At 40.0% G+C, this 12,933-nt stretch overlaps 1 protein-coding gene across 1 annotated transcript in view; it reads right to left on the reverse strand.

Annotated features, from left to right (window-relative positions):
- LOC124721090 (dual specificity protein phosphatase CDC14C-like) overlaps positions 1–12,933 on the reverse strand; it is a 245,174-nt gene that overhangs the window by 176,923 nt on the left and 55,318 nt on the right. Inside the window, 1 exon segment of the mRNA XM_047245902.1 lies at positions 2,358–2,450. Within this exon segment, the coding sequence (XP_047101858.1) occupies positions 2,358–2,450 (93 nt within the window).

The following is a 12,933-nucleotide window of genomic DNA, read 5'->3' on the forward strand; positions in this document are numbered from 1 at the left end:
CTCTTCCGTTATCGTTGGAATCTTTTTCTAGCTGCATCAATGTCAGAGATTTGACATTTTACTGGATTCCTGATATTCACAGTACACTCGTGAAATGGTCATATGGGAAAATTCCCACTTCATCGCTACCTCTGAGATGCTGCATCCCATCGCTTGTGCATCAACTATAGCACCATGTTCAAACTCACTTAAATCTTGATAACCTGCCATTGCAGCAGCAGCAACTGATCTGACAACTGCGCCAGACACTTGTTGTCTTATATAGGGATTGCCGAGCACAGCGCTGTATTCTGTCCGTTTACATATCTCTGTATTTGAATATGCGTGCCCATACCAGTTTCTTTGGCGCTTCAGTGCAGCTTTGTTATCATTTATATCATTAGACTTCAGTATCATATTGTGATAAATGCTCAGACCAAAAGAATCTGCAGAGAAAAGTTATTTAATGAATCTGTAGTTTTGGAGCTATCAGTTGGTTCTGATCCAGATGATGTTTATTATTTCAGAGGTTAATTCTGTAGGACAACGTTTTTTCCATGCAGCCTCTGACTATGATACAGGATAAATTATAATGACACTATTATGACAAGAACAATTCCTACTCACCATATAGCACAGATGCAGAGTCACAGGCAGGCACACCAAAAAGACTGTCAAACAAAGCTTTCGGCCAAACAGGCCTCCATCAGATTTGGACAATGTACACACACACACACACACACACACACACACACAAACCACAGTCTCTGGCTGTCAATGCCAGACTTGCCCTTGGCAAACAGACACTGTGTGTGTGTGTGTGTGTGTGTGTGTGTGTGTGTGTGTGTGTGTTATGAGCCCTAATTTCTCATAACATTTTTATGGTCCTTACAAAAAACAAATGTTGGTGGCAGTACAATCATTCTAAAATCAGCTTCAAATTCTGGATCTCTAAATTTACTCAATAGTGTTCCTCGAAAAGAATGTCACCTTCCCTCCAGGGATTCCCATTTCAGTTCCCAAATCATCTCTGCAATACTTCTTGAATTCCTCAATTCATTTTTCATTTATTACCATTGTAGTTTTCCATTCAATGTCAAGCACCATGATATTTAACATCAGCATTTGAACATTATGATCCGAGAGACCACTCATTATAGGACATACACTGTGACTCTGCAGTTTCCATACATCTATATTTTACCTTCATGACTAGTGCTTAATGGTCCATTCTCCATCTACCAGCAACTTTACGATACTAGTCAGTTTTCCAAAGATGTTTAAAACAATGTCAGACCACTCTACGATTTTCTGTTAACTTGATTCCTAAAATCTATAGTTTGTGTGTTAAATGTGTCGTTAACTTAGCAGTATTTTCCTTGAAAACTCTAGCGTTGCTTTATAAAGGAGTTTCAGATCATGTCAACTCTCTCTGACCCTAATCAGACTGGAAGTTTGTCTAGCATTATTAGTGGTAATCTTTTAAAGACATCTGAATTTTTGTGGCAGAGCAGTAACAATCATAAAACCTCAACAAATGGCGAAAGTGTTCAGCATAATGAAAATCTAAGTAACTATAATGGACGTAATTCTTAATATTTTTTGCCGACTTGCAAAATCTGTCATTAGTTACTCTGGTGAGCAAGAAACATAAAAAAATATTAGGAGAATGAGTAACAAACAATCTCTGCTTCATTGTTTAATAATATAAAAAGGTACACTCATCTTAAAGCAGTGTTTTGTTAATGTTTGTGATATTTAGAATTCAGGTTAATAATTGTGTGTTATTTGTATCATAACAGTTAGTATTTTCTTTGATAACCCACTGCACCTCAAGAATGAGTATCCCCATCCCAATAAATTACATGTGGCTACTGACAGAAGTGGTGTCTTACAACCAGTCTGACCCACTGCATATTATGACACCACATGGTAGGCAGTATCCCCTAATCCCTCTACATTTAACTACATAAGTATTTTTTTCCATTACCATGGAGCACAACAAACCACCAATTCAATTGTTCCTTCTTTGATGTACAGTTAATTAAATAAGAGATTTCTTTTAAGTAACATGTTCACTAAGAAACATTACAGAACCACAACAATTATGCTGCTGTCTGCAACAACTATTGTCTTACATTTAGAAAAAATCAAAGGACAAGAGAAGAGCCAATAATACCATAACATATAATACAAGCATGACAGATTTAGTTACAAATTTTTGTAAAATTGATGCCAACAGCTGGTCATTAACACACAACTGAAGTAGAGACTTATTTTTGTCTCATTCATTATTAGAGAAAATTCAATTTTAAACTATCATAATTTGTTACTTTTATTGTCAGGAAATGTGAAAGTATGGAAGACATTATACATACCGCATATGATGCAATTAAGAAGGCAGCATTGACACGCTTTTGGACATCCATTGTTGTGTAATGAACAATCTTCTTCTTTGCCAGAGAAAATGACTGAGGGAAAAAAAATTAAAATTATCAACTGTATTAAGAGTTTTATGAGCTTCCATTAGTATCAGTGTTTCAGTGACACAGGTAAAGGATCAACACATTTTTTTATATAACCAAACATAGTACATGTTAATATCAAAACATGATTCAGTTTTCACAAGCTATTGTTGGAATACAAAAAACAGTTTTCCTCCAGAAACATGTTTTACAATGAAAATTTATCTTGAAAATAATTATAATAATGAACACATCCCTCTATATGCCAAATTACAGGAAGCTTGAGGCTTACATACATTTTCTAAAACATTTATAGTGGTATTTAGATCTGTACAATCAATAAGATAAACTTAACATGAAAACACAATTCATCACAGGTAGACATAACAACCGAGTGGCCCTTCTGTATATTATATAACACTGATACAAGGAGAGTCCCAAAAACAGTTCCCTGGGTGTACCAATGCGTTATAAAAAATTCATATATTTTTTATACTATGTCAAGTGGTCTCTTTCAGGACAACATTGTGACTGAAGACTTCCCACTACTACATTTATTTAACACACTCAGTACCGACCCAATACTTGTGCATGTCAGCAGAATCCAGGCAGTGTTAGCTGTGTTCAAAAATTTATATCTTGGAAAATATCAAACCTACAAATACAAAATTAGCACTCTTTTCAACTCAGTTGGTCTTCTTTAATATGCAATGATGAACGGAATCCTGCATGGTGTAACATTGGCGCATTATATTATTATGCACGACATTGTTTTTGTAAAATTAAAAAAGTCATCATTCATGTAGGTAGAGTCAATGAGTTCATGAATAAATAATGTTCAGTGTTGAATATTGTATTTAAATACAATAGCACTTTCTACTAGATCTATACTGCATTTTCGTATGAAATATTTGAAAACAGCTTTCTATACAGACGCCACACAGCACTGTTCGCATGGATAACATGTCTCCTTGCAAGATGCTTTCCCGCTTCCTTTCTTTGATCCTGAAGAACAAACATAACGTGTGGGAGGAATATTTTTTGCTTGTGGGTGGTAAATGTGGAAGGAAAAGTCTGTGTCAGTCAGCCTACAAATCTGTTTTGTTTATTTGGAGCAGATGGCACGATTGGTAATGAAATCGGTTATTGCCATTATCTTGGTCTCAAATGAAGTGTGTAACCAAAATGCATTCAGTACTCCCAGAGAAGCAGAGGGGGGGAGGGGGGGGGGGGAGTTTCTGCCACCATTTTACAGTTCTGTGCCTGAACTCATCGTACTGCGGTCGCCTTCAACCTGTTTAGTCCGAATTATCTTCGCTACCTACAGCATTGAAACATTTCCAAAATTCAGCAAATTGGCAATTTCTTCATCAGATAAATCACGGCATGCCACTTCTCTTTCACGGAATACCAATAATGTGCTCAAAACACAGGCGACAACAATGACTCGTAAACAACAAAATACTACAAACACAAGACACATATTGACGCAATCTATGAGTGCAACTAATAAAAAACTGTATAAACATTGTATATCGATAGTCAGAGGTTGGGGCAAAAAAAAAGCAATGATTTTTAATCAACAAAAGATGCTGGCCCGTAGAACCTATGTGCTTGGTGCTTTTGGAAAGAAGCGCGAGCCATAGAGTCTACGGGCTTGGCGCTGAGACGGTTAACCTGTTCAGATTAGGCTCTTCAGGCATGCTCTTAAATTGGGCCAAATTTTTACGCATACAGTACTCTTTTTGCATTTTTGTTTAACTGGATAATGTTATGCTTATATCAAAGGCAGAAACAATTCAAGAACTTTCACTGCCAACAAAATAATTTATGATGTTTGGTACAACAATACACTTACATAATAATAATAGTAATAATAATATCACCACTTAATATCAGACAGTCCTATATCGGAGAAGAATGAAAACCCTAAGAACAGGAATAAGGTATGTCCACAGCCTCAGCACAAAATATGCAGAAGTCTAGGAGTAGGACATCTCTCCAATAAATGGTATGACCACACACCAAACACAGACACGACAGCTGCATGTAACACTGTCCGGTATGACCAATACATACCAACCAACCAGTTACAGCTAACACACTTGACATCGTTGTATGTCAGGCAGATAAAAGATTATGACTCTTATTCGAAGTATCAGTCTCATGTGATGGCAACATTAATGACAAGGTTGCTCAGAAAAAATTGAAATAGAAGAATCTGAGCATCAAGATTGGCAATGTAAAAACTGATGTCATGTCAGTTATCATTGGTGCCCTAGGATCAACACCATCTAACCTTATGCACATTCTATCAAGAATCCCAGGGCATAGTTAACAAAGCGGAAAAAAAAGAGAGAGTACTTTTTGTGTCCAACTGAATTTTAAGTAAAGAACTGTACAGTCACTCAAGTGACCAGGTCAACTCCTGAGGAAGCTGGAAGTAACGTGGAATGGATTTGACTGTGTCCAACAATGTAATCTCCATTGTGATTAATAATAATAATAATAATAACAACAGTAGTCATAAATGTTAATACAAACATGAGTATAGGTATAAAAGTAAGACATTATGACATGGTCAGTTGTATGAAACAGAAATGAAGTTAGACTCTCCCAGTTAGGGACTTTGGGGTACGAGAAGGACCTATACTGAAAAGAGGGCTATCACTTACAATAGCATACAGTGGGCATGCAAAAGCAGGGGCAGACATTATTGTTGTTTTAGGAGGCAAGTCATTTACTCCTCAGGGAGTCACACCTAGTGATACGTGGCTGGCGACCACGGAGCCCCAAGCTGAGTCCTGGCATTGCTTCCACTTACTTATGCCAGGCTCCTCACTTTTATCTTTCCCATCTGGCCACCCTCGGCCAGCTCTTGTTCTTTTCCGACCCTGACGCTATTAGGTTTCGAGGGCTAGGGGTCTTTAATTTTCTAACCTATACTTCTCATGCAGCGTCTGACCCGGAGCGGGCGGCTGCAAAAGGCGTCTGTATCCCATGTTAGGGGCAGCCTCCAGAACTGCGGAAGGCAACGGAATACCACGGCAGATTATCTTACCTGCATAATGCAGTCTCCATTTTATGCACAAAAAATGGCTTCCTCTCATGTTAAATCAGTGTCCGGAGGTGAAATAGTCCCCCATTCGGATTTGGGGGGGGGGGGGGGGGGGGGGGGGACTTGAAAGGAGGCAAAAAATCAAAACGAGAATTGGTACCTGGAATGTCAGAACTCTGCTACAAGCAGGAAAACTAGAAAACCTTAAAAGAGAGATGGAAAAGAATCATATGGACCTCGTAGGAGTTGCTGAGGTAAGATGGAATGGACATGGAGAGTTGCAGTCAGATGAATATGTATTCTACTACTCAGGAGGAGAAGTAAAAGGAATTAATGGAGTATGAATGATTATGACAAAGGAATTGGCTAAATGTGTGGAATATGTAGACTATGCAAATGACCGGGTTATTGGTGTAAGGCTGAAAGGAGCACAAAAAGATTTACTGATTGTCCAGGTGTACATGCCAACTTCAGAACATGATGACTAAATTGTAGAGGAAACGTGCAATGTAATAGAGAGAATAATGGACGAAAATAAAAAATGCTGCAAAATAGTAAGGGGAGACTGGAACGCCATTGTGGGAGAATGGAAAGAGGGAAACGTAGTAGGCAGTCATGGTCTTGGAAAGAGAAATGACAGAGGTGAATGGTTAATTGACTTCTGCAGGGAAATGCAACTTATAGCGGCAAACACATGGTTCAAGAACAATAAGAGGAGGCTCTACACTTGTAAATCACCAGGGGATAAATACAGAAACCAAATCGATTTTATACTGGTAGACGAAAGATACAGGAATGGAATCAAGAAGGTGCGCACATTACCAGGTGCAGATATTAATAGTGACCACAACTTACTTATGGCAGAAAGAGAAATAAGAATGAAAAAATTGAAGAAGGCGACAATGGTGAAGAAGTGGGATCTAGAGAAGATAAGGTCCAACAAAGAACAAATTACAGAAATGCTGTCTCGGGACTTTCTAAACACATTACGAGACAAAGAAGCACCTGATAAGGCCAACGAGTACTGGAATATGCTGAAAGAAGGAATCATTAAAGCAGGACAGCAAAATATAGGATATGTAAAAGGGAAAAGGTCAAAAAAAACCATGGGTCACACAAGAAATGATTTCCAAGATGGAGGAGAGAAGAAAATTGAAAAACAAGAACACTGAAGATGCAAGAAAGATATACTGAAGGTTAAATAACGAACTGCGAAGAGAAACAGAGCAAGCTAGGAAAAAATGGCTAAAAGAGGAATGTGATGAAATTGAAGACCTGGACAGGAAGGGAAGATACGACTTACTATACAACAGAGTAAAGACTATGACATGGGAACAAAACAGAGCAGGAAGTGCTACTATGGAAATTTTGAGTAAAGACGAAGAGGTAGTGTACAAAGATCGTGACGATGTCCTCCAGAGATGGGAAGAATATATAAAAGAGCTATATGACACAAATAGCAAACCAGAAACTCTGGAACTTGAATCACACAACAGTGTAAGTGATGAAGAGAAAGGACCGACCATCATAATGGAAGAAGTAAAGTCTGCCATTGCTGCAATGAAAAATGGCAAAGCAGTAGGTATAGATACAATACCAAGAGAAATACTAAAATGCTTGAACCACAATGAAATAAGAGAAATATTGAGGTTATGTAATAAACTATATGACAGTGGTGAATGGCCTGAGAACTTTTTGACAACACTAATGATTCCATTACCGAAAAAACAAGGAACCAAGAAATGCAGCGAGCACAGGACAATCAGCCTCATTTCACATGCAGCCAAAGTGATGTTAAGAATATTTAATAAAAGACTTGAAAAAGTAATAGAGGAGAATCTCGGCGAGAAGCAGTTTGGCTTTAGACGGAATACGGGCACCAGAGATGCAATAGGGCTCCTACGAATCTTGGGAGAAAGGTTTATTGAAAAAGGAAGAGACCTATATATGTGCTTCATCGATTTAGAAAAGGCATTTGACAATGTGGTTTGGGACAAGCTGGCGACTATTATGAGGGAAAAGAGAGTGGACTGGAAAACCAGAAGACTTATAAACTCATTATACCTTAATCAAAAAGTTTCAGTTAAAGTGAGAGGAGAAAGTAGAAACTGGATCAGACTAGGGAAAGGAGTAAGACAAGGATGCTGTTTATCACCTACTCTTTTCAACCTGTACTTGGAAAATATGATTGACCAATGCTCATTAGATGACAAAGGAGTAGAAATTGGAGGAAGAAGAGTAGGGTGCTTGAGATTTGCTGATGACATGGTCCTTCTAGCCACAGGGGAAAAAGAATTACGGGATTTGGTGGGCACCATTGCAACTAACGGAAAAAAAATATGGAATGAAAATTAACACAAATAAAACAAAAGTATTGGCAACAGGAGGAAATAAGGAAATAAAAATTGTGCTGAATGGAGAAACACTAGAACAGATGCAAAATTTTAAGTATCTTGGAAGCAGGATAGACACCGACTGGAAGTGCACCACAGAAATTAAAACAAGGATAGCAATGGCAAAAGAGGCGTTTTATAAGAAAAGGAGAATCTTCTGCAGCGGTCTGGACAGAGAACTCAGAAAGAGACTCATAAAATGTCTTGTATGGAGTGTTCTTCTATATGGTGCTGAAACATGGACTATGAGGAAAAAAGACAGAGAAAGGCTGGAGGCTTTTGAGATCTGGACATGGCGGAAGATGGAAAGAATAAGTTGGATGGACAGAGTAAAAAATGAAGAGGTACTGAGAAGAGTGGGAGAGAAAAGACAATTACTAGATGTAATAAAGAGAAGAAAAAGAAATTGGATTGGGCATATATTAAGAAAGAATGACGGACTGATAAAAACAGTTTTAGAAGGTTATGTAGAAGGGAAAAGGAAGCAAGGAAGGAAGAGATTCCAGATACTGGATGACATGATGGACGGTACAACATACAGTAGCCTTAAGAAGGAAGCAATGGATCACAGAAAATGGAGAGGCAAAGGACCTGCTAATATAGCAGATAACATGATGATGATGATGATGATGATGATGATGATGAAAGCGAAAGATGTGACTTAGTTCTTTGGTATTGTGAATGAAATCATTCCAAAGTTGGGTCCTCATTATGGAACAGAAAAAAAGGAAATTATAGAGTACATCCAGTTGGCGATGAGGCCTTTAGGGGTGATACACATCATAAGATTGGGAAGGATATCAGTTCTGCCCTTTCAAATGATCCATCCCAGCATTTAAGGAAATTATTCTACACCTAGAACTGGATGGCCGAACAGGCGTTAGAACTACTGTTCTCCTGAATAATAGACCAGTGTCATACCGCTGTACTACCTCTCTAAAGTTATGAAAAATAATTATAAAATGTGGTTGTGTGATGGAGTAAGACAGAAAGGCTTTTGCTCCAGCGGTAACACTTGTTTCTGCTATGTTGTTCAGACTAAAGTGTTAATGTAAGAGAGAAGGGATTGCACATGTTGTTCCAATGGTAAAGCAGACAAGAGTATATGAAAGTCTCAGTACTAGTCTGTGTTTAGTTAGGGTAAGTGTGCATAAATGATTAACATCATGGATATATAGAACATGAGCACTCAGTGTCAGCACCAAGCAGTGTGAGCTTTGCAGCATTCACACTGACCGTACTTCACACTGCACGCTCCATATTCTCCATCACTTGCCACAAGACCAATGGACAGCATTACATATGAAGACAAAGGCCACCATAAATGGCCACACTCACAACAGAGCATATTGTATCCTTCTGTGCCGCTTTATGAGATGGCGAATGCAGAGATCTGGCAGAAGTCAGAGAGAAGACACGCCAAGCCTCGGAGGACTGCCATCGATGGCAGCACCGCAAACATTTAAATATCTACCTCATCTGCCACCTACAAATGCAAACACAACAGATATCTCTGGTGATGAGGATTGGATTGAGACATCATTGGGGTTGAGAGATACCTGGAGGCAACAAAATTACTACAAGCTGGCTTAACAGAACACAAGGCCTGCACTAATACAGATTTTTTTGTCAGAAATTACTCACAGAAACTGTCAATTTTCTTCTCTTTCAGGGGGAGGATAAAGGTTTTGCTTATCCTTTTCCTTTCAGAATGGAGCATCATATTTGAAAGAGTAAACATTTGTTACAAGAACAACAAAATCAGCATGCAGCTCAGAAAACAACAAATGAAGCTCAGAATTACAAAGATTCAGTGCTGCCTCCACTATTTCATCCATTCAATGCCAAAGTGGGAAAATGGTCCAAATATTAGAAGCAGCTTGAGCAGCAATTCTCAGTACATTACATTCACGCTAAATCTCGCTGTTCATTTTTCTTATTTGGGCCAGTGTAGGAATCTTTAGACTATGCAGAAATTGTTTCCTCAAGTAGTAGCCCACTCAGACACTCTAGTGAGAAAATTGAATGAATCTTGTGAATTTCAGATACATGTGGCTGCTGCTCGCTACAAATTTTTCAGAAAGGGTGAACAATCTAACCAGTCCTACAGAGAATGGATAGCAGAACTTACTGGCATGACAAGAAATTGCAAATTTAACTGTATTTGTGGAGGTTTTTGACATGGCTGTCAATCAGCGACTGTTGTATAATACAAAATTTGAAAAACGCAGCCCTCAGTCGCGAACACAATTAATTTGTGACCTAGGTTTCGGTGTCACGAGGGACACCTTCTTCGGACAAAATTAAAACTAAATGTTACAGTATAACGTACCAAAAAATACGAAAGCTGCGGTCATACCTGATAGTGTCAGATAGTCAGCATTAAAATAAAATGCAACAGAGGTGCAAGTCACTAGGGGCTGCCATGTGTCCTCTGCTACAGTCTACACAAAACTGGAACATCATGTGACTTGTGGGCCATGGCAACTTCAAGACAATACCACCATCTGGTGGTTAATTGGTAAAACAAGCTATTTTGTAAACATCTCTCATAACTGCAGAGAGGGAAATAATCAAACACCTGAACGGTGTACATGAAGTAATTACAATATTTGTGGAGCTTCATTTCTGGGTGAAATATTCATGATGATAGTGCCCAGAATATAGCACACAATAGAATTAAAGTGGAAATCTTAAATCGTCAAAATCCCTGTCTGAGCGAAGTCCTTCAAGTGACAAACTCTGGAAGTACAAGACTTCGTAGAGTTAGATCTTCATGTACCCATAGTTCCAGCTGTGAACGCTAAGCATTCTACATGGGATTGCAAGTCACAAACTGTTCAGGTTGCCCAGTGCAGCAAGTATAAGTAATTCACAGCATGACTGAGCCATCACAACCACCCTCACAATCCAAAGTCATGTGCACAGCACCTCATCACATACAGCAGTAAACATTTAAACATAGCTTTTTCTGCCAAGCTGAATGCTGACACTGACATAAAATGAGACACACACAGCAAATGCGCTTACAGAAAAACTGTAAAGTGTATTCCGTTCCACACAGACCTCACCAGCAGAAAACGGGAATTAACACTGTTTCACAAATGGAATTCAAAGGTGCTCCTTCTAGCAGGGCTCAGTCCAAACCTAAGTGAAATCACATGAAGCGCAAGCTTAAAAGGACACAGCAAAACCTCGTTGCTGAAAGGTCACATCAGCTTTCCCTAGACAGCCTCCATCAAGATTCAAAGTGTAAACATCTCAGGGCAGAATACCGCCCTTCAGATTCAAAGCAACAGCTGCAAATTGTTCTTTACTTAACAAATACTCAACCAAAATGTGAAATTTTGGCTAGATACTGTGGCTTCAGTTACTTTACTCAATCAGCAAACTTATGAACAGTTAGGATGCCCATTTCACGACTTACAATGGCAAAAGAATTTCTGTTCTCGGGACATGTACACTATAAGAAAAAAAACAAAAATATAGCCAATGCAGTGATATTCATTATAGTACAATTGAGCCCTAGTCCAAATTTATTTGGAATCAACAGATTCAATTTGTTCAGTCTGCATATTCTAGATAATGTATATGCAGTCAGTACTCAGTTTTCGCATGACAGTACACTGGGGTACGCAAAGGATTTCAAAGTGTATATTATGTTTAAAAGTAATGGAAAACTTAAATTTTACAGAGTACATGCAGTAACCTGCACTATTTGAAATGAGGCACCCACTGAACTGAAATGACTGGACGAAACTGGTGCCTTGAAAGCATTTCAGCAAGAAAATGGGCATCTCCTGCAGTAATCATAAGGACAGTAAACAAGAAACTAGACTCTGCGCAAATTTCAAAGCCCTGTAAATGCTTACACAGTGATAGATTCATTCCCACTACCATGTACCAATCAATTAATGGACAGATTAGCAGGAGGAAGATTTTTCTCAAAAACAGGTTTAGCAGATGCTTACCTGCAACTTTCTCTTAAGAACAGAACAAAGAAATTTATGGTAATTAATATGAAAGAAGGCTTGTTTTAGTATCAGTGCCTTCCCTTTACAATAGCCTCAGCTCCTACTCTGTTTCAACATTTTTAAAACAACTAACAAGGTCTCATCATGTTATAATTATTAGGAAACTACACTCCTGGAAATGGAAAAAAGAACACATTGACACAGGTGTGTCAGACCCACCATACTTGCTCCGGAAACTGCGAGAGGGCTGTACAAGCAATGATCACACGCACGGCACAGCGGACACACCAGGAACCGCGGTGTTGGCCGTCGAATGGCGCTAGCTGCGCAGCATTTGTGCACCGCCGCCGTCAGTGTCAGCCAGTTTGCCGTGGCATACGGAGCTCCATCGCAGTCTTTAACACTGGTAGCATGCCGCGACAGCGTGGACGTGAACCGTATGTGCAGTTGACGGACTTTGAGCGAGGGCGTATAGTGGGCATGCGGGAGGCCGGGTGGACGTACCGCCGAATTGCTCAACACGTGGGGCGTGAGGTCTCCACAGTACATCGATGTTGTCGCCAGTGGTCGGCGGAAGGTGCACGTGCCCGTCGACCTGGGACCGGACCGCAGCGACGCACGGATGCACGCCAAGACCGTAGGATCCTACGCAGTGCCGTAGGGGACCGCACCGCCACTTCCCAGCAAATTAGGGACACTGTTGCTCCTGGGGTATCGGCGAGGACCATTCGCAACCGTCTCCATGAAGCTGGGCTACGGTCCCGCACACCGTTAGGCCGTCTTCCGCTCACGCCCCAACATCGTGCAGCCCGCCTCCAGTGGTGTCGCGACAGGCGTGAATGGAGGGACGAATGGAGACGTGTCGTCTTCAGCGATGAGAGTCGCTTCTGCCTTGGTGCCAATGATGGTCGTATGCGTGTTTTGCGCCGTGCAGGTGAGCGCCACAATCAGGACTGCATACGACCGAGGCACACAGGGCCAACACCCGGCATCATGCTGTGGGGAGCGATCTCCTACACTGGCCGTACACCACTGGTGATCGTCGAGGGGACACTGAATAGTGC

Source organism: Schistocerca piceifrons, chromosome X (genome assembly GCF_021461385.2).
Source record: "Schistocerca piceifrons isolate TAMUIC-IGC-003096 chromosome X, iqSchPice1.1, whole genome shotgun sequence".
Taxonomy (NCBI): Eukaryota; Metazoa; Arthropoda; class Insecta; order Orthoptera; family Acrididae; genus Schistocerca; species Schistocerca piceifrons.